General features: G+C 35.5%; 1 protein-coding gene across 3 annotated transcripts; it reads left to right on the forward strand.

Annotated features, from left to right (window-relative positions):
- Positions 1 to 3,909: 3,909 nt before the first annotated feature.
- On the forward strand, positions 3,910 to 19,391 carry LOC131323154 (F-box protein At2g39490-like). Of its 3 annotated transcripts, none has more exons than XM_058354817.1 (4): positions 3,910 to 4,978; positions 5,915 to 6,073; positions 6,657 to 7,043; positions 19,258 to 19,391. In XM_058354817.1, the coding sequence occupies exons 1-3, from the start codon at positions 4,061 to 4,063 to the stop codon at positions 7,035 to 7,037; spliced, it is 1,458 nt and encodes a 485-aa protein (XP_058210800.1). In that variant the 5' UTR covers positions 3,910 to 4,060; the 3' UTR covers positions 7,038 to 7,043; positions 19,258 to 19,391. The 3 variants fall into 3 exon arrangements, with proteins under 3 accessions (XP_058210800.1, XP_058210801.1, XP_058210798.1); XM_058354818.1 differs by having other exon boundaries at positions 6,657 to 6,946; positions 19,158 to 19,391; XM_058354815.1 differs by lacking the exon at positions 19,258 to 19,391 and having other exon boundaries at positions 6,657 to 7,169.
- Positions 19,392 to 19,950: the final 559 nt, after the last annotated feature.

Genomic DNA, 19,950 nt, shown 5'->3' on the forward strand with positions numbered 1-19,950 from the left:
TTTTTATTTTGAAAAAAAAATGTTTAAGAAGTTGTATTTTTATTTTTATTTTTTTTTTTTATTTTTTATTTTTTTTTTGAAAAAAATATTTGTTTTTTTGCTAAAATTTTTGAGGTACAAAAGTTTTCGGATCGGATCCGGATTTTTTGGATTCAGATTACCACTATTGGATTCGAGTCTTATTGGATTCGGATCGAATTCGAATCTGTCGGATCCGGCCTATTGACAGGCCTACTAAAAAGAAAAAACCACTTTTGTAAGTTGATAGGGTAACAATTTCCTTTTCTAATTAGCATAAAAGTTGTAGATAAAAAGATCTAAAGAACATGTTTGAAGACGAAGCGTATATGAAAAAGATACCACTATTTCCGTCCCCGAACCACCCACCCTCTTTAGGGTTGGCAACGGGGCAAGGTGGGACTAGATACCACTATTCCCGTCTCCGAACCACCCACCCTTAACCAATTCCCATGCCCGCCCCGATCTCCACCGGGAATTTTTTTTCAACCTCCATCCTACCCCAACCGAGGAATCTGAATTCTCATGAAGAATCGGGGATCCAAACCTTAAAACAGCTTCATTAATATGGAAAAAAAGAAACATATATAACCGTCATTAATAAGCATTAGTTTATTAAAGACTAAAGACAACACATAAGCGAAACAGACTTGCAATTACATATTTACATCAAGTATAGTACTCGAAGCCCTAAAAATAATTATGACAGATTTTGACAATGCGTAGGTCAAAATAAGTGCCCTTGAAATAAAACAAAAGTCTAAAAGTCTCAACCAAAAGAATTGAAATTACACATGAGCAAAACAAACTTGAAATTACATCAACTGAAGTCTCTTGAATGGAAAATGTGATGTGTGAAACTGAAAACCTAACCTAAAAGTCTAAAATCAATACACTGATATTTTTAAATTTAAAGGGGGTTTCAGATGGGACAGGGCAGGGATTAGGGATCGGGGTGGGGATTGGAGTGGGACGGGTTCGGAGCGGAGACAGACTTATATATCCACCACTACCTATTCAGGGTGGGGATCGGAGCGGGTAGAGTTGGATAGACCAAATGGCTAACAGAAAGTCTACACACACAGCAGAGCTGTGCACAGATTGTGCACAGATTTTGTTGTGGGGCCCACCACGGGTCCCACACAAATTATCCAAGCCGTTCATTAAATATAAAACATTTTTTCAAAGGTCCCCGTAAAAAATAAGCTCAATCCGATACCTAGAGGTGCTCGATCTAACCATATAACTTTTCATTATCCGAAAATCTGAATGAAAAGTTAAATGGTTGGATGAAGCACCTATTGGTATTGGATTGAGCTTATTTTTTTACGGGAACCTTTGAAAAAATATTTTACATTTAATGAACGGCTCAGATGATTTGTGTGGGACCCGTGGTGGGCCCCATAATGAAATCTGTGCACAATCTGTGCACAGATCTGTTGTGTACGTAGCAGGACTCAATGGCTAATCCCAAACTCCTCTCCCTGTTCCTGAATTCATTTCTGTTTCGTTTTATCTGTTAGTGTATCCATGTGAGATTTATTACGTTTCATGCATTTCTAAAGTATTAGAGCAAATGCGCTAGTGGTGGGTGATCATCACGGCTTGGAGGCAGCAAGTTCAGAGGTGCACGGCAGCGACATTGGGTGGTGGGGCCTGGTTGGGTTGCAAGGTGTTTGTGGCTAAAGTCTCTCGGGGTGTTTTGGGATCGGCGACATACAGCGGGATCAGCGACATACGACGTTTTGGGATCGACGACATACGACGATCCTCGCGACGGAGGCGGTGGCATTTCAGATTCAATCAGGTTAGGGTTCTGATTGGCAGGAGGTTGTGTTTTGGGTTTTGTTGGTCTTTGACCGATTGGGTCTAGGGTAGCGATGAAGATTAAGTAATTTTAATTTTCATTTTCATTTGTCATTATCCTTTTAATCTTTGTAATTTTTGAATTCGGAGATTAATAAAATATTTTTGCTGATAAAAAAAATGCTCTACTTTTCGACATTATTGTGTTTAAAACGCGTTGTTTTGTGCTTTTAGAATCAGCAATCTTTAATTTGTATACGTAATAATATATATTTTTTAAAAATAGTAAATAATTAAAAACAAAGTAAGGGTCGTATCTACTAACTCAACGGAGATGCAACTTCAATATCGTATGAATTACTAGATCATTATCAAATTTGTGAAATTATTCAATAATCCAAGAGCACTGTCACATAGTGCACCGACCACTCTACCACCACACTTTTTTGTGGAATTCATGATTAAACGTATAGACCCCACGTAAATATGTGGTTCTTGTGTGGGTTCAAAGCACCATGTGGTGGTCCTTTCGAACTATTGAGGGTGTATTTTACTAACTAAAATAAGTACTTATTTTTCAAATACTAAAAACTACTTATTTTTGAATTATAAGTGATATAATGTGAGAGAATGATATGTCTCGTAAAGCGAAAAATAAATACTTTAATAAGAACCTTAGCAGAATGAGGTTTGACCAAACTCATCAAGTTTTAGTCTTGAAAGGGTATGATTGGCTGTTCAAGATTCTTCCGGACTAAAACCTTTTTCTTTTTGAGGAGTGCTAGGGACAAAGAAAATAGATTAATAATTGACCCTTAAAGTGTACATGAACGGCTCAGATTCAGTGTGCAGTGCATCTGAACCGGTTCATGTACACTTTAAGGGTCAATTCTTTGTCCATTTTCTTTGTACTTAGCATTTTTCTTTCTTTTTTGGCGGAAAGTGTAAGGAAACCGACCATGGCCATCGATGGCCATGCGGGGACCTACTCAGGTCCCGCACGGATGATTCAAGCTATTCAATAATTTTAAAAAAAATTGAGTGGGCCCGTAAAAATTCAGCTTAATTCGACATGTGTAGGTACTCGATCTAATCTACCATTTTTTCATTCCGATTCCGGATTTGCAAAAAAAAAATGAAAGATTAAATCGAACACCTACACATATTGGATTAAGCTGAATTTTCTCGAAGCCCACTCAAATTTTTTTAAAAATTATTAGACGTCTCGAATCATCCATGTAGCCGTCGGTGGCCGGCAGAGTTCTTTTTTGGGTAATTAATATTTTACACCAAAGACCTTACAAGATGCACAGGGGCATATTCCAAGAAGAAAACAACTACCCAGTCGAGGAAAAAACCACAACCAGCTACAGCTATCAACTGAACACATAGGAGTATTAGATATCCGGTGAAAAGAGTACAAGGATACACTTCCCGATAGGGGAAATCCCGATCGGAATCTTGACGCCCCGCCGGGAACGCTCCAGCCTCCGGACGATCGATCCGAGTTGTCCAAAAATTCTATAAAAAAAAACCGAGTGGGCTTTCACGAGAATAAACGGCATCCGACATGCGTAAGTGGCCGATCCAAGCACTCCATTTTTGTGTTTGGATCGTCCAAAAATGAAGTGTTTGGATCAGCCAAAAATTGAGTGCTTGGATCGGCCACTTACACACGTCGGATGCCGTTTATTTTATGATTAGCCCACTCGATTTTTTGTTTTTTAAAATTTTTGGACGGCTTGGATCGGCCGTCCGATGGCCGGAGCATGCCCGGCGGGACGTCGGGATTCCGATCGGGAGCTGTAGACTTTCTGAAGGATATTAGGGCGGAGAGGGTCAGCTCTCATTTTTGCCCGGGTTTGAGCTTACCTTTGTCATCTCAAACTACAAAATACCCACTAGTCTAATGGTCAGTTTTATGCGGTTCCACATGCATCAGTTTTTTTTTTTTTTCAATCGGTAGGGTAGATCATTACATCACGTATGAAGTACAAAGTATAAATCACGATACTCTTTATTCATTGTATGAGAGTACATGCATCAGCTCATTTATACACAAGAAATATGTTTTTTCCCTGGCCATCGGAAACCATTGGAAAAATCAATCGGTGGTCTTGGTCCTCTTGGACCACAACGTGGTTCCCCAATATCCTATTCCGTATTTTATTTTTAATAGTTCATTTATTTGATAGCTATCTCCCACTGGTAACTGTGTATATATAGCTATGTACAGATGAAGAGATTACAAGCAACTACTACCACTTTTCATTTCTCAAATCTTTTTTCGTATCACTCTAAACTTTTGAACACCACAGAATCCATGGATGAGGAGAGGATTGAAACGACGATGAGCAACTTACCCCCTGAAATCCTTCGCCAAATCGTTTCGTTAATCCCATTGAAAGAGGCTGTAAGAACCAGCACTCTCTCCACCTCATGGAAAACCCTCTGGACTCCATTCCAAGTCGAATTCGACTCCGACCCGAATCAAATTACCACTGATACCGGCGATGAAGCTAGCAAGAATATAAATCAAATCGTGGGTTTGCTCTCGAAATCCTCCAGTTCTCCAGAGCTTTGGAGATTCTCTCTCCAAACGGAGAAGACACAGAAACCTCTGTTTTTCTCAGCTGCCAAGGGAGGAGGAGGAGGAGGAGGAGAGCTGCATCTTGATTTCCTTGCAAAAGAAAATGAAATTCAGAGTAATTTCAACTTGGTTTACGACCCGACTCCTCGAATCTCCAATTTGTCTTCGATAAAGACTCTGCATATGGTTTCTGTCAACAAAATTGCCGAGGGCTTGGTTTCGACTCTGTTTTCCAGCTGCCGGTTTCTCGAGAGCTTGAAGCTTGAGAAATGCAGTGCGATTCAGAGCATCGATATCAAAGCAAGTGACTCTCTCAAGAGTTTTGAAGTGGTGGGTTGTGAAGAGTTAGAAAGTATCGCGATTTCTGCACCGAATTTGAAGTCGTTGTGGTACAGAGGAGCACTTCCTCTGATTCAGATAAATGGATGTCTGAATTTGGTTGATGTGGTGCTTGATTTGAGAGAAGGTTTTGGCAGAAGTGAATTTGATTGTGAGGATGTTTTGAATCTTTTTTCCTCTCTCAAGGATGTTGAGAGTTTGAAGATTAGTGGGTGGCTTCTTGAGGTATTTTTACAAAGCTTTTTTGCTCCTTTTTTATTTTTATCATTGTCTATTTTTTTAAATCATTAGTTTTAAGAAAAAAAATTTATTCTCTATACGATTCTCAATAAGTTTCTCTATTTATCTATCTTCACTCATTACCTATCATTACATCAAAAAAAATCTCAAAATCAAACAAAATGTTTTAGTTACTCCAATATAAGTATATGCTATTCATGGCTACATTTATTTGGTGTTTTTCCCTTCCATCGTTTTTACAATCTTATAATTAAATCCTTTTGCTGTTTTTTGATTTATAAAAATGATCTTTCCTACCGTGACAGGAAACTATTTTTGTAGCAGCTTTCATATACAACTATAATTGAAAGCTGCCACAAAATTAATTTTCCATTTTATCTTTTATATAAAACCTGCTACAAAAGTAGTTTTAATTTATTTTCTTAGCGCATGCATTTGACAGACTTCGAATCCTGTGTATATGATCATTATTAGGGGAAAAAGCTTTTCTCCTTATGTGCAAAAGATCATTTTTTATGGGGACAAAAAGCATAAAAGCTTTTTTCCAGTGTTCATGTTTTTAGAACTAATATTTCAAAAAGTATTTGCAAATTTTATCTCGGAAATAACAATCGAGCAGAAGTGTTTTCAATCTTTTAAATATGACCAAATTGTAAAAGTTGCATTTAAGATTATTTTTTTAAGAACCTTTTTTCTTTATTTTATTATAATTTTTTTTGGAACTTGGAAATATTATAAAACTAGTCAAACGACGAGAGTTGCAACAATTCTGATTAAATGATCAAACACATTGATTGGCCTCCCGGCCCTTAAATGTGGTGGAGTGTTGAGTTCGTTCTAATCACATTTCTTGACCACTATATATATATGCTCATTTTATTACTTGTATCTAACTTGAACAACTTTTTCCACTTGAAAAAGTGGTTGTGTGCAGCAGGGGTGATTTTCGAAAGGCTTCAGTTCAGATTCAACAAGTTGAAGAAATTAAGCTGGTTTGATGCTTTGATGAACCAGACAAAGAGGGATTCATTGGCTTGCTTCTTGCACATATCACCTCACTTGGAAATATTGTTCGTCAAGGTGAGAGAATAATAGGAAAGTAATGAACGTGATACCTAACCAAAACCATTTATTAAACAATTTTTTTTCCTTAAAGGGGTCGGATTGTGATAATAGAAAAACATGTAAGCAAAAATACATTTAGTTAGTCGAGGTGCACGCAAGCTGGCTTAGACATCCAATTATCAAAAAAATTTAAAAAAAACTCATCTAACAAGCCATTAAAGAATTTATTCCTCTTTTCTCAGACCTTATTTGAAGGAAAATACTGGCCAAGGTTTTCCCAAAACTCCCAATCTATCAAATGTTTGAGAGATGAACTGTAGTGATGGGTTGAACTTGTTCTTACTGTATGACTCCCCCATTTGGTTGAGCTTGTCCTCTTTGTGTAATGCTCCCTGGTATATCGCTAGAGGGTTTCTCTTTGGTATCATTATTTTTAATGATGGGAGAACCTTTTTTGCTCATAAAAAAAATCTACGAGAGAAAATAAATTTTCTTTTCACTTCCTTTGCGCCACTTCATTTTCTTCCATTTTTTATTATCAGCATTTTTTTTCCCTTCCTAATCGAACGGACTCTTAATTCATTTGAATTATGTGCAGATTGATCAAAACTTGAGCTCCATCACCTGCCCATATTTCCACCAATTTTGGCACGAGCCTCACTTGTGGATGGACTACGAAACGGTGACGTCGAATGTTTGTCAACTTGAACGTCTGAAAGTCATTCAATTGGAAGGTTTTAGAAATGAAGAGGATGATCAGTTGATGATGCTAATGGATCTTTTACTTAGGAAGTCAATTGCTCTTAAATCCATGACTGTAATATCACCGGAAAAACAGTCACGGCGGGTCACAAAAATTCCCAAGAGTCAGTTAAACCAGACATCCTCGTGCAATCCTGAGCGGATAGTTATTTCTTCTCCAAACAAGGACTACTTTTTTGGATTAATCGAAGACGAGAATAATTTCAGTTGGTTGTAAATTTAGGTGTTCAAGTTTTTGGTTTTTGGTTTTTTCCTTTGGGAGGGAGTGGAGTGAAATGTCATAAAATGGAAGGAATTGTATATATGGCCCTACAAAAATAAGTGACAGAATAAAGCTCAATTCAGTACAGATTAAACTTGTTTGGCTTAATAAGTCAAATGACTTATTTTTTTGTACTTATTCAAAATTTTTTGATGCATTTGTAAGTTTATCGTTAATTTTTTTGAGAATTATTGATTCGTCATTTTTTTGAACGATAAAAAAGAAATTTTATTAACCTTTGAAATTGTTACAAAGATTAATAGGACAAGAAATGACAAATTGTCCAATCCGAGACCCAATCCCTTGATTGGCAAGATACTAACCAAGACAACATTCAATGGGGACAAAGCCCCAACACTTAAAAGCCTAAACTTTGTCATGATGAGAGGGAATCGAGGGATCCAAAAATTAAAAATTACAGCCAATTTTTTCGTCTTTATTAAAAATAGAATTTCGATCGTAAATTTTTACTTTTTAAATTTCTCTCGTCATGAGGAAACAATAATCCACAAAAATTAATAAATGTGAAACAAATTTAAATAAAAACAAAAAAAAGTCATTTAACATATTAATTAGGCCAAACGTACAGTACAGTCTCGGATTAGGTTCAATGTCAATAATCAACTTCTTGAAGTATAAGGCCATGGTACTATTCTGATCTTCTTGTTTTGTTTTTTTTTCTTCCTGTCTCCCCAAATTAACGACTTGTCGTTTGATCTGTGAGAGTTTGATATCTTATTTTACAAGAGTTGTTAAATTTGTCTTTAAACGAATTTTGTCTACAAATTGGGTTTTCACAATCGAGGTTGCTTCACAACGTTATCTGTGCTTCAGCGTTCAATTCCTACACGATATCTTTTGTAGGACAACTCGTGGCGGCTTGGCAGATCTGTAGTTTTTGGGAATTCATTGGTGCGTTTATACTTGGTTGGAGTACATCTGATTGTCTGGGCATGTGTTGTCTTTTGTCCTTTAACTTTGCATTTTTTCTCGTTTGAGACTCCTAATTAGATGTTAGGTATTTAAAAGTGTTGCTGTTGCGTCAGACCATGCCTGAATTAGGATGGAAGACATCGATTATCTCATGATTTACTCATTTTTTATTTGTTGGACAGTTAGTTTGGCTTTATTCAAATTTTTTGTAATGATCTCCGTTTTATAAATGCCGCAGAACATTTATCAATACAATCTTCTCACTTTTGAAAAAAAAAAGAAAGTGTAAGATTTGACAGTTGCATTTACAGTACATTAACATTGAAATTGAATAACTTGGCGTGGGAGGCAATGAAGATTAGAGATATCATAGTAAAATATTATAAAAACACTGTCGGTATAATATTATTTCGGACCGAGATCTTATAATTTAGTTATATATTGATCTTGCCCAAGTTGCAGTCTGTTCATTGATTGGACCTCAATAATAAATGAAAATAAATCACAGAGTGATGGTTCAACTTATGAATATCGTATGATCTAGGGTGAGTCTCCCACAATGTAAAATAAGACTCATCATGGTTTAACTTGACGATCCGAGCCATGGATTTTCTCACGACGTAAAATAAGACTCATCACGGTTTTACTTGACGATTTGAGCCATGAATTTTTTAAGCCTCAATTAGTTCATGTTAGGAAAAAAAAAGATCTATTGGACACTAGTATTCACTTGACAAAGCATAATTGTCATATGAGAAATGAACAATAGACACTACTCATTTCTTCTATGACCTGAAGCTTTAATCAAAGTCTTTATTGGTTGTCCGATCAACTTGCTTTTGTTGATTTAAGTACAAAAACATATCTAAACTTGGAAAATTAACGATTTAAATCATAAAGTGAGGCAGATTTCATTTTACATGAAGATTACATGAGAGGAATAGATGATATGATTGGAGAGGGTCTTAATTTGCAGCTGCATGGTTACTTTTCTCCGACGACTATATACAGAATATATATAATTATTAATTATATATCAACTAATGCAAGAAATTAATGCAAAAGTCTAGTGGTAGTTGTAAAGTCATCTTCAACTTCTGTTTATTTTATTTTAAATTTTTTGGAAAGATAATTGGCAAGTCAATTGACAGGTGTACTGAGGGCAACTCAAACTGCATGGAAATTAAAGTACTCACGTCCATAAATAAAAGATTATCCTTTTGCGACCCAACTAGGTAGCTAGCTAGCTCTTATGGCACCGAAAGTTTTGGTGAAGGTTCTCTGCCAATAACCTTGCCTTCAAATAAGGTTGAAATACCTCAAGCGTAGGGCTAAATCGTCGTCAAGATAATAATCGAAAAAACCGGAATCGTACCCATAAAGAGATTCCAATATAGCTAGTTTGGATTGTAGAGTAAAAAGTTTGTGGCGTTTAGTCGGCCAACTTTTGATTTTGCTATGAAAGGTGGAGAGTTCTCTCTTTAAACGACTAGAAAAAGGTTTTGATTAACAAAAAGGCAAGTCTAGGGATCATCTTTCCCGTGACTTAGGCCGATAACGATTCTTGAGGATAACTCAAATGAAAGTCACGACTGCGCGCTCTCACTCGGAAGAGTTAACTTTGAACCTTGTTTAAATCAAACGATATGGTTTTCCGGAATATTGATAAACTCATTTTGGACACATTTATCGAAACCTGTGGTGACAGAATTCTAAGAATGCCGTGCACCAAGACCGCTTGTTGACACAACATCGAAGAAGTTAACAACTCTAGTTTAGAGCGAAAAATCACAAGTTTAGTATATTCCAAAAGCCATTCTTTAAGCCCGAGATAACGAGAACAAATACAAACCTAAATCATGGAGAAAGAATCACCACAAGACTTAGCCAATAAACTACTCACTCATACTCAAAAGATAAAGCATAGTAGAGAAACGAGACATGAGATTTAACCGTAGAAAACGAAAATAAACTTGATATTATAAATATCTAATCTGTACGAACAACTTTAATAACGAGAAATTAACATAAGACATACTTTAAGGTGTCCTTGCAAGAATTACAACTAAAAAGCTTGCAGGAAGCTAGCTATGGAATTTCTTAGGAAAGAAGAAATACTTAAAGCAAAAAATAGATATGAACTAAAGTGAGAGGGAAGGGCTTTTATACATCTCAATTTCTCTCTCAACAAATATCTTAAAATATACTAAAAATAGTAAGTATTTCATAAATGGAAAGTCTAAAAAGTAACAAAAATCTGGTCGAAAGCCTGCTATATCGATACTCCATTAAGGGCTGTATCGATACGCTATTCTCTACCTAGATTCGTAACTAATTAGTAGTATCGATATAGCCTATAATGGCATATCAATACCACACTACCAAGTCCAGCTTTGCCTTCAAGTTCCCTGACTTGGCATCGAACGGCCCCAGACTTCACCCAATGCTTCGTTTCTTGATCATTGGGGATCGGTGGCACTCTGCCACTTGGGCTGGGATGCTCGGACACCCTCGGAGGTTATTCTTGGCATCAAAACACGCCTTATTAGGACGTTAAACCTGAAACATACTCAAATGAACCTTACGTGCAAAATAACTATAAAAGTTAGATAGACGCAAGTAAATATGCTATAAAAGAGGACTAAGTGCCCCAAACAGGGCTGGACCGAGTAAGGGGCACGTGGGGGCATGTGCCCCCACCCAATCCCATCCCTTTTTTCTTTTTCTTTTTTAAATTTATAGTTTATTTTTTATGCAAAAATGAGTGGAAAAACGAGAAACCCACACAGAAAACTCGACGGAGAGAACTTGCTCGATGCTTGATTTACTTTGTCATTGCCGGTCACTCGTCTCTGTGGTCGTCACCCGTCACCTCACTGTTTTCCTCACCAATCATCAATTAAATTTGGGGCTACATGACAAAAATAACATTTTATTGAAAAGACTTTTAATTTAGTTCTACATAATTTATGACTTTTTATTCTTTTCTTTTAAGGTTCGTAATATATATCTTGATTGTTTGGAAAAATTAGGCATTCATTTCTTTACTTGGTTTTTACCTAATGAATGAAATTTACAATTTAATTTTCCATAGTTTGAGCTCTTAATTTCGATTTTTGCTTAAAGTTATTAGTATAATGTGTCCCCACGTGAAACAAATCCTGGGTCCGTCACTGGCCCCAAATATCTACATTATTGGGTGCTTATCATTCCCCAGGACGTTCGGGAGAGCATTGGCCCTGTGTACATAATTGCACAAATTGCAGCCTGCATCAAAAGAAATACTTATTCCGGTATATATATTTTTTGTCTTCGGACTAATGATAATAGACATATTGCACCGGATGTACTACATGTGCGTAGTATACATAAAATTGCATAATGCTCTTCAAAATCCATTAAAATGGCATTGGTCGAGAGTATCTTCATTGGAAAACAAGAGCAACTACCAATTCAACCACTATTGTACAACCAGTAGATATAATTTTTCATATAATAATTCTTCTTCTGATGATGATGATATTATTATTTGGCTCGAACAATTCTTCTTCTTCTTCAATTCATATTATTTGGCTCAAATAATTATTGGGTTGGTGTTCCGAAAAAATGTCAAATCGTTGCAACAAGATTGTGGTCGCGTACGTACTCAAGCTCCAAGGGCACATAAGTTATCATGTATTCTATAATGAGTACATATTTTTTGCTTTCTCATGACATATTTTCGGAATCTTCAACCACCGCGCTTTCAACTCTGTCTCTACAAGTCGGACTTTCTTTTTGAAGATCAAATTGAAGTAACGTCATTGTAATTTATTTTTTTGTCTTGAATAGAAAATTCTAGTTGATTTCAGTTCATAGTTGAGCACTTGAGCTTGATTTCTTGGTAATTAAGCAAGGGTAATTTCAGGGTGTGCGCAAGATGCTGACAATGTGTGAGAGAGTCAACATGCAGATACATAGAAGAAATTGTAGATGTAGATCGATCGAGACTAGTTAAGTGGATTTCTAATGCGACATTTTTGGGCTTTGCAATTTGGATTCTTTCTCGGGCGTTAAAAAAAAAAAGGATTCTTTTCCCATTCTTTTGCGTCATGTCTAAGTCAGCTTTGCAACCAAACAACACCCAAAGCACGAGGTCCGTTGTCCGTACTACTTGTTCTAGCGTTAACCAAACAACACCCAAAGCACGAGGTCCGTTGTCCGTACTACTTGTTCTAGCGTTAACCTCACTGGGCAATCAGAAGTCAAAGTCTGAGACTCGTGTTTTGCGGATAAAAAAAAAAAAAAAGTCTGAGACTCAGGAAATGTTTACGATGACAAATTTTTTATACTACTACAAAGTAATTCAAGGCTATTAATTTTACCACTCTCTTTTTTATTAACGTTACTCCACTGCAAGTTTATTTTTGAGTTACTCAAGGCTATTGATTTTATCACTCTTTTTTTTGTTAACGCCACTCCCCTGCAAGTTTATTTTTGCACAAAAATACACTTGCAGGGGAGTGACGTTAATAAAAAAGATAGTGATAAAATCATTTCCCTTATTCAAACGGTTTTGATATATAAAAAGATGGCCCAAATGCCTATTGCCATTCCAGAAACCTTCTTAAAAAATAAGTTCTTATTTGTAATTTTCAAGTTTAAAAATAATAGGCTTACAAAAATAGTTATTAATTTTTTTTGCATTATTTAAAAGATCGCAATGAGATCTTTCAAACAAGATTCATATTACATATTTTTAGATTTCAGTATACCCATTATTTTTGCGAAAAGTCTAAGCACACATATAAATAGGGTACATATTCTACACAGTTTTTTGTGGGCCCACCTTGAGTCGCATACAAACAATCCGAGATGTTCATTAAATGTAAAATAATTTTTCAGGGGCCCTTGCTAAAAATCAGCTCAATCCAATATCTATAGATGCTTGATTCAATCATCTAATTATTCATTGTCCGAAAATCAAAATTAAAAATTGGATGATTGGATCGAGTATCTATAAGTATCGGATTAAGTTGATTTTTCAAGGGAGCCCTTGAAAAAATGTTTTACATTTAATGAACGGTTTGAATCGTTTGTGTGGGATTCAAGATGGGCCTTACAAAAAATCTGTGTAAAATATGTACATATTTATATGTGTGGGTAGTAGCTTTATTATTTTTGAGCTTGAAAATTGTAATAAGTACTTTTTTTTTGAAAGGCCAAATAAGTACTTATTTGAAAATAAGTACTTATTCAATGTTCAGCCTCAAAATTAAATATTTATTTTTTAAGAAGGCAATTTCAAGCTCAAAAATTATATATTTACGTAAATAATTTTCCTAGCAATATGGATCCTGTTTAATAGATCTCATTAAAATCTTTTAAACAATGCAAAAAAAAAATCAAAAAATTACTATTTCGTTTTATCATATTTGAGTTTAAAAATATAAAATAAGTATTTATTTTTTAAGATGAGAATGTGGAACACCAAATGTATGGTCCATAGGCCACGGCCTCTCTTTAATGGCAATTCCATGACAAGACACACGTTTAGAAAGAAAATCAAGATATCAAGGGTGTGTAAATATAGAAACGTTTTTCAAAAAAAAAGTACTTGAGCAACTCAAGACAGACTTCATATAGTGCTAGAGCACCTCCACTTATAGAAACTACTCTCTCACACAGAAATTTTAGCCACGTACTGAGCCACAGAGTTACCACACGTCTCACAAAACTCACATCGAGTTCATCAAATAAGAAAAAACGACGACACCCATAAGAGATGAGAAGAGCAGGCCCCAAAAAAAGCAACAATCCAAAAAAAAATCTACAAGAAATAATAGACTCACACACATAAATTCAGCTGTCCAAATTGTCGACCAAGACTGCAACCAAAACATGTTGTCCTTACGGAGAAATTTCAGCCGTCCAAACCGCCGACCAAGACCGCAACCAAAACATGTTGTCCAAACTTCCATTAAAATGTGCGGAAAAAATTCAAAATGCCCCCCAACCTTTAGTCTAAATTTCAATTAGACTCCCAAACTTTCAAAAAAATCAATTTTACTCCCAACATCATCTTCCGTTAATCAAAATGCCCCCTTTCGTCCAAATGACTAATGGATTTTGTTAAAGGCCCTGTTAAATAGTGTCTCAATCGAATTTCGATGATCCGAACCGCTCAATATGATCAGAACGTAATTTTAATAATATCTGCAAGAAATCAGCCAAAAAAAAAAAAGGACCGGGAAGGGTTTCATCCGAGCAATTTTTTTTATTGAAGTCATATTAAGCAGTTCAAATTATCGAAATTCGATCGGGATAGGGGAGGTGGGGCAAATCCGGATTTTGTTCAAGCTAGGGCGTCCGGATTTTGGTTTTGTCCTCACCTCCCCTTCCTGATCAAATTTCGATGATTGGAGCCGCTCAATGTGTTCAGAATGTGATTTTAAAGGTACCCTTGAGAAATTAGAAGGAAAAAAAAAGACCGGAAATGGCTTGATTTAAGCATTTTTTTATGGAACAGTTCAATAAAAATCTGTTTGAATGAAGCCCTTTCCGGTAATTTTTTTGCTAATTTCCCATAGGTACCCTTAAAATCACGTTCTAAACACATTGAGCGGCTCGGATTATCGAAATTCGATCGGGACGCTATTTAACAGAGCCTTTAACGAAATTCGTTAGGCATTTGGATGGAAGGGGTCGTTTTGATTAACAGAAGATAACGTTGGGAGTAAAATTGATTTTTTTTGAAAATTCGGAAGTCTAATTGAAATTTAGAGTAAAAGTTGGGGGATATTTTGAAATTTTCAAAAAATGTGCAAAAGTAATGGTCCTACTCCTACGCTCTTTTCTCACCTTCTTGTACTGTGTTGCATTTTCAACGTTCATCAGAACATGTTGTCCTTACGGATAAATTTTTGGTACCGGTTGGGTACCACTTGGATGTGACCACGTAGCCCTCGAGCAGTCCATTTGGATCGTCTAAAAATGTATTAAATAGTTCAAATTGAAATTCTCTCTCTCTTTTCATCCTACCACTCTCTCTGTCCTCTTTCTCTCTCTAAATCTGAATTGTTCAAAACTAAAATGAGTGATCCGGATGTACTGAACAAGCACACGTAGTACGCACCGGCTCCCCAAAAATTTCTCGGTTCTTACGTGCATCAGAGGTGCACACGGCAATACAGACAGTACTTGATCACATGAGATTGTCTTTAACTTTCGAGGAATCAATATCTAGTGCCCTTATGGCACCACGTGCCACGATTTACCACCTCCCATGTTGTTTGGTAAAACGTCTAACAATAAAAAGAGGAATTCGAGTAACGCTAGATATAAATAAAATTTACTCCGAAAGTATTCTGAAAAAATTAATGTCTGGTTGATAACCATTTTGATGATACACACATCAAAGTGAATTTCAATCACTAGTTGCTCTTTTCGAAGTACTTTCGGGATAAATTTTCTTTGTCTCTAGCATTAAACATTCCATCCATGTAGGAAATAACAATCGAGCAGTTTGAGAAGTTTTTTTTTTTTCACTTTATTGGACTTTTTTTTTAAAAAGGGTAGAAGAGTAATTCCACGAATGCTCAATTTAATGAAGGAATTAAGCTGGTTTCATGCTTTGATGGACCAGACAGAGGGATTCATTGGCTTGCTTCTTACACATATCACCTTACTTGGAAAAATTGTTCATCATGGTGAGTGAATAATAAGGAAGTAATAAAAGTGATACATAACTAAAACAATGTACTATTAAGCAATTTTTTCAAAGGGGTAGGGTTGTGATAATAGAAATACATGTAAGCGAAACTTTCATCTAACAAAAAAAAAATACATCTAATTAGTCGAGGTGCACGCAAGCTGGCCTAGGTATCCAATTATCAAAAATATTGAAAAAAAAACTCATCTAACAAGCCAATAAAGAATATATATTTTTCATGAATATTCTGAAAAACTCTCTTCGTCCCTTTTTAATATTCCAATATTTTATGTGTCCATTTTTAAAGTTAGTATGTAAAAGTTGGTACATTTTTCATTTTATCCTGAAAAGTAAATGCCATTGAAAAAGTTCGTAAGTAAAAGTGTAATGATTATGTTACCATAAAAAATAATTATGAAAAGTTATATAAAAAGTCGAATGTACAAAGGTAGACACTTGAGAAAGGACAGAGGGAGGGAGTAAACATTAACTAAACTTATATAAGTAATTTGTATCTTAAGAAAGTGGTTATCTATAGTTCAGTCAGAAATATTCCTCTTTTCTCATACATAATTTTGAAGGAAAATACAGGCCAAGGTTTTCCCTAAACTCTTAATCTATCAAATATATGAGAGAAAATAAATTTTCTTTTCCCTCCCATCGTGCCACTTCATTTTCTTCCATTTTTTATTATCGGCATTTTTTTCCCTTCCTAATAACAGAGTCTTAATTCATTTGAGGTACGTGCAGATTGATCAAAACTTGAGCTCCATCACCTGCCCATATTTCCACCAATTTTGGCACGAGCCTCACCTGTAGATGGACTACGAAACAGTGACATCATGACGTAGGACAAAAATGGAGAGTTTTTGTATTTTATTTTTATTGTTTTAGAATAAGATTTTGACTGGCTAGGAATATTTTTGTTTAAGTTAGAATTATTAACTTTTCGTATTCAGTTTGATTTTGATTTCTACCTTTGTTAGGATTCTTAGTCTACAAGAATTAGAATTTATTTTAATTAATTAGAAAATATCTTTTCTTTAATGCCGCTTGTTTTAGCATGATTTAAGATTTCTTTAACAGTAGGATTTCTAGGGTTTGTGTCTTATAAAAAGGGTTATAACCTATTCAATTATTCAACTTTTTAAAGCTTTTTATCAATAATAATCAGAGTTTTTCTCTATTCTTTCTTGTGCGCAAGATTTTGCTCGTGGATTTGAGTTCTATTATGTTCGGATTAGTACGCAACTAATCTATTCGTGAATTCCGCTGCGTCAAGTGGTATTAGAGCACGGTTTTGCCTGGCTCTATGGCATTCGTTTGTGGAAGATACTCAAACTCTATTGACGATGATCGTAGGGAAGGATTTAACAGTACCTGCACCAAGGGATTTGCCCATGGTCAATCTGTTAAACATAAAGTTGATAGGAACCGCGTTGAGGGATTTGCCCGCAACCAACCTATTAGCCAAAACATCTCCGGAAGATATTCTTATTATCAACTTGATAGTGAGAATGAATCTGAAGACGAGTTATTTGAGGATTATTATGGATATCAGTCGAAGAAGCGATATTCAAAGTCTGAAGGTAGAACCAATAATTCCTACTTTTCAACTTTTCAGGTAGAACCAATAATTCCTATTTTTCATGGGTATTGCCATCCTGAGAATTTTATTTATTGGTTTCGTAAAGTAGATAAATTCTTTGAGTTCTACACGGATATTCCTGAAGAGAAGGAGGTCAAATATGTAGCTCATAAATTATATGGTTATGTTTCTACATGGTGGGAACAATTGCAGTCCGATAGACTGCGGCAATATAAACAACCCATTAGGACATGGCCCAGGATGAGACGATCGATGAGTGATAGATTTTTTTAGACAAATTATGGACAGATGTTGTATCAAGAGTATCGGAGGAAGCTTGAGTCAAAACATTTCTTCCAAAATACTTTTGATTTGCAATATTTTTCAGAAAGAGTTACAAATTATTTGAGTTCATACCAAGAAAATTCTGAAAGTCAACAAACCAGTCCATATTGTTCAGGCTTAGATATTTTGGATCAACATGAAATTGAAAAACAAGGAGGTCGGGTTGAATGTGATGCTGAAGAAGAAGTTGATAACAAAGAAGAACTTTTGAGTGTCGCTATGCTCGAGAGACAATTAGATCTCAAACGACAATTCGATTTTGATGGGATTGCTTCAAAGGAGGTGATATTTGTTAAGCCCAAGATCGAAGAAACAGTGGAGGTCGATGTAGAATACAATCATTATGAGCACGTTGAAGCTGGCGGTAAAGAAAAAGTTGACCTTGATATTGGCAAAAAAGAGGAAGCTATAATTGAGGTTGATAATAAAAAAATAGCTATCGATGTTGGTGATCAAGTTGTTGAGAACCAAAATAATTGTCCATGGAATTTGGTTGATACTAATATTAGTATCGAGGAGGATAGTTTGGCTAGCGATACATGCGAAGGTAAGTTGGTGCTAAAAAAATTATTCTTTCCTTCAACAGGATTGGCCAACCATCAAATTGAAGCATACATCCAAATAACGGATTCATTGCAAGATTGCATGTTCGACGGAGCTCATGTTAATTTCATAGATTTTCTTGGAGTAGAATAGTTTGAATGGATTCCCAACATTCGTCAAATACATGTTGTCATGAAAAGAAAAGATCATTGCATGAACACTTTTCTCTGAATGATCTTTGGAAGACAAGCGAGAGGTTGAAGTATACCAAATATCTATTTCGTTGGAAAGGAATGTGGAAAGTTTCTAATGAGAACTCGAGGGCGAGTTCTTTTGAAAAGGAGACTGATGTAGAACAAAAATGGAGAGTTTTTGTATTTTGTTTTTATTGTTTTAGAATAAGATTTTGACTAGAAATATTTTCGTTTAGGTTAGAATTATTAACTTCCCGTATTCAGTTTGATTTTGATTTCTACCTTTATTAGGATTCTTGGTCTACAAGAATTAAGATTTTATTTTAATTAATTAGGAAATATCTTTTCTTCAATGCCGTTTGTTTTGGCGTGATTTAAGATTTCTTTTACAGTAGGATTTCTAGGGTTAGGGTCTTATAAAAAGGGTTGTAACCTATTCAACTTTTTAAAGCTTTTTATCAATAATATTCATACCTTGTCTCTTCTTCTTTGGATTCAAGAACTACTCGTGGCTACGAATACCTATCATTCGTTTCATTAGTACGCAACTAATCTCTTTGTTAATTCCGCTGGGTCACGTCGCATGCTTGTCAACTTGAACATCTGAAACTCATTCAATTGCAAGGTTTTACAAATGAAGAGGATGATCAGTTGATGATGCTAATGGATCTTTTACTTAAGGAAGTCAATTGCTCTTAAATCCATGACTGTAATATCACCGGAAGAACACAACGGGTCACCAAAATTTCCAAGAGTCAGTTGAACCAAACATCCGCGTGTAGTCCGAAGCGATTAGTTATTTCTTCTCGGTACGAGGACTACTTTTTTGGATTAATCGAAGACAAAAATAATTTCTGTTGGTTGTAAATTTAGGGGTTCAAGCTTTTGATTTTTAAGGAGGGATGCATAGACCCACAACAAGCAGTGTATATGGCGGTAAGGGATGCGGAGGGATTTGTTAACGCTGTTGAAAAGCAGCAAGAAAGAATGACTTAGGAAAGGGCTCGCTGGACTTGCAATGTGGTGTGGCTTGTAGATCAAAATTAAGGTATTTGAGCCAATGGTCTGCTTGGGGCGCTACAGGAGGGGAAGGAGAGAGATGGGGGCGGCAACTTCTTCAGAGAGAGAGAGAGAGAGAGAGAGAGAGTAATTTGATACGTTCCCTACTTTTCTTTTAATTGTGAGGTTCAAAGTGTAAGGTAATTGGAGTGAAAGGAAATTATGAATCTCAAGGGATTTCTTACATATAACACAGCTCAATAAGGAAAGAAAATCAAGAAATTAAGGGTGTGAAAATATAGAAACGTTTTTCAAAAACAGTAATCAAGCAAAATTATGTGTTTATGTAAATAATTTTCTTAGCAATATGGATCCTATTTGATAAATCTCACTGATATCTTTTAAACGTTGCAAAAAAATTAAAAAATTATTTTTCATTTTCATTATATTTGAGTTTGAAAATGTAAAATAAGTGCTTATTTTTTACGAAGGGAATGTGGAACACCAAATGTATGGTCCATATATAGGTCACAGACTCTCTTTATTGGCAAATTCCATGACAAGACACACAATTAA

Source organism: Rhododendron vialii, chromosome 4a, assembly GCF_030253575.1.
Source record: "Rhododendron vialii isolate Sample 1 chromosome 4a, ASM3025357v1".
Classification (NCBI taxonomy): Eukaryota; Viridiplantae; Streptophyta; class Magnoliopsida; order Ericales; family Ericaceae; genus Rhododendron; species Rhododendron vialii.

Coding starts and splice junctions, on each gene's coding strand:
- LOC131323154 (XM_058354817.1), top strand. CDS start 4,061: ATGAAGAGATTACAAGCAACTACTACCACTTTTCATTTCTCAAATCTT. Junction 4,979..5,914: donor TTAGTGGGTGGCTTCTTGAG/GTATTTTTACAA, acceptor CACTTGAAAAAG/TGGTTGTGTGCAGCAGGGGT. Junction 6,074..6,656: donor TGGAAATATTGTTCGTCAAG/GTGAGAGAATAA, acceptor AATTATGTGCAG/ATTGATCAAAACTTGAGCTC.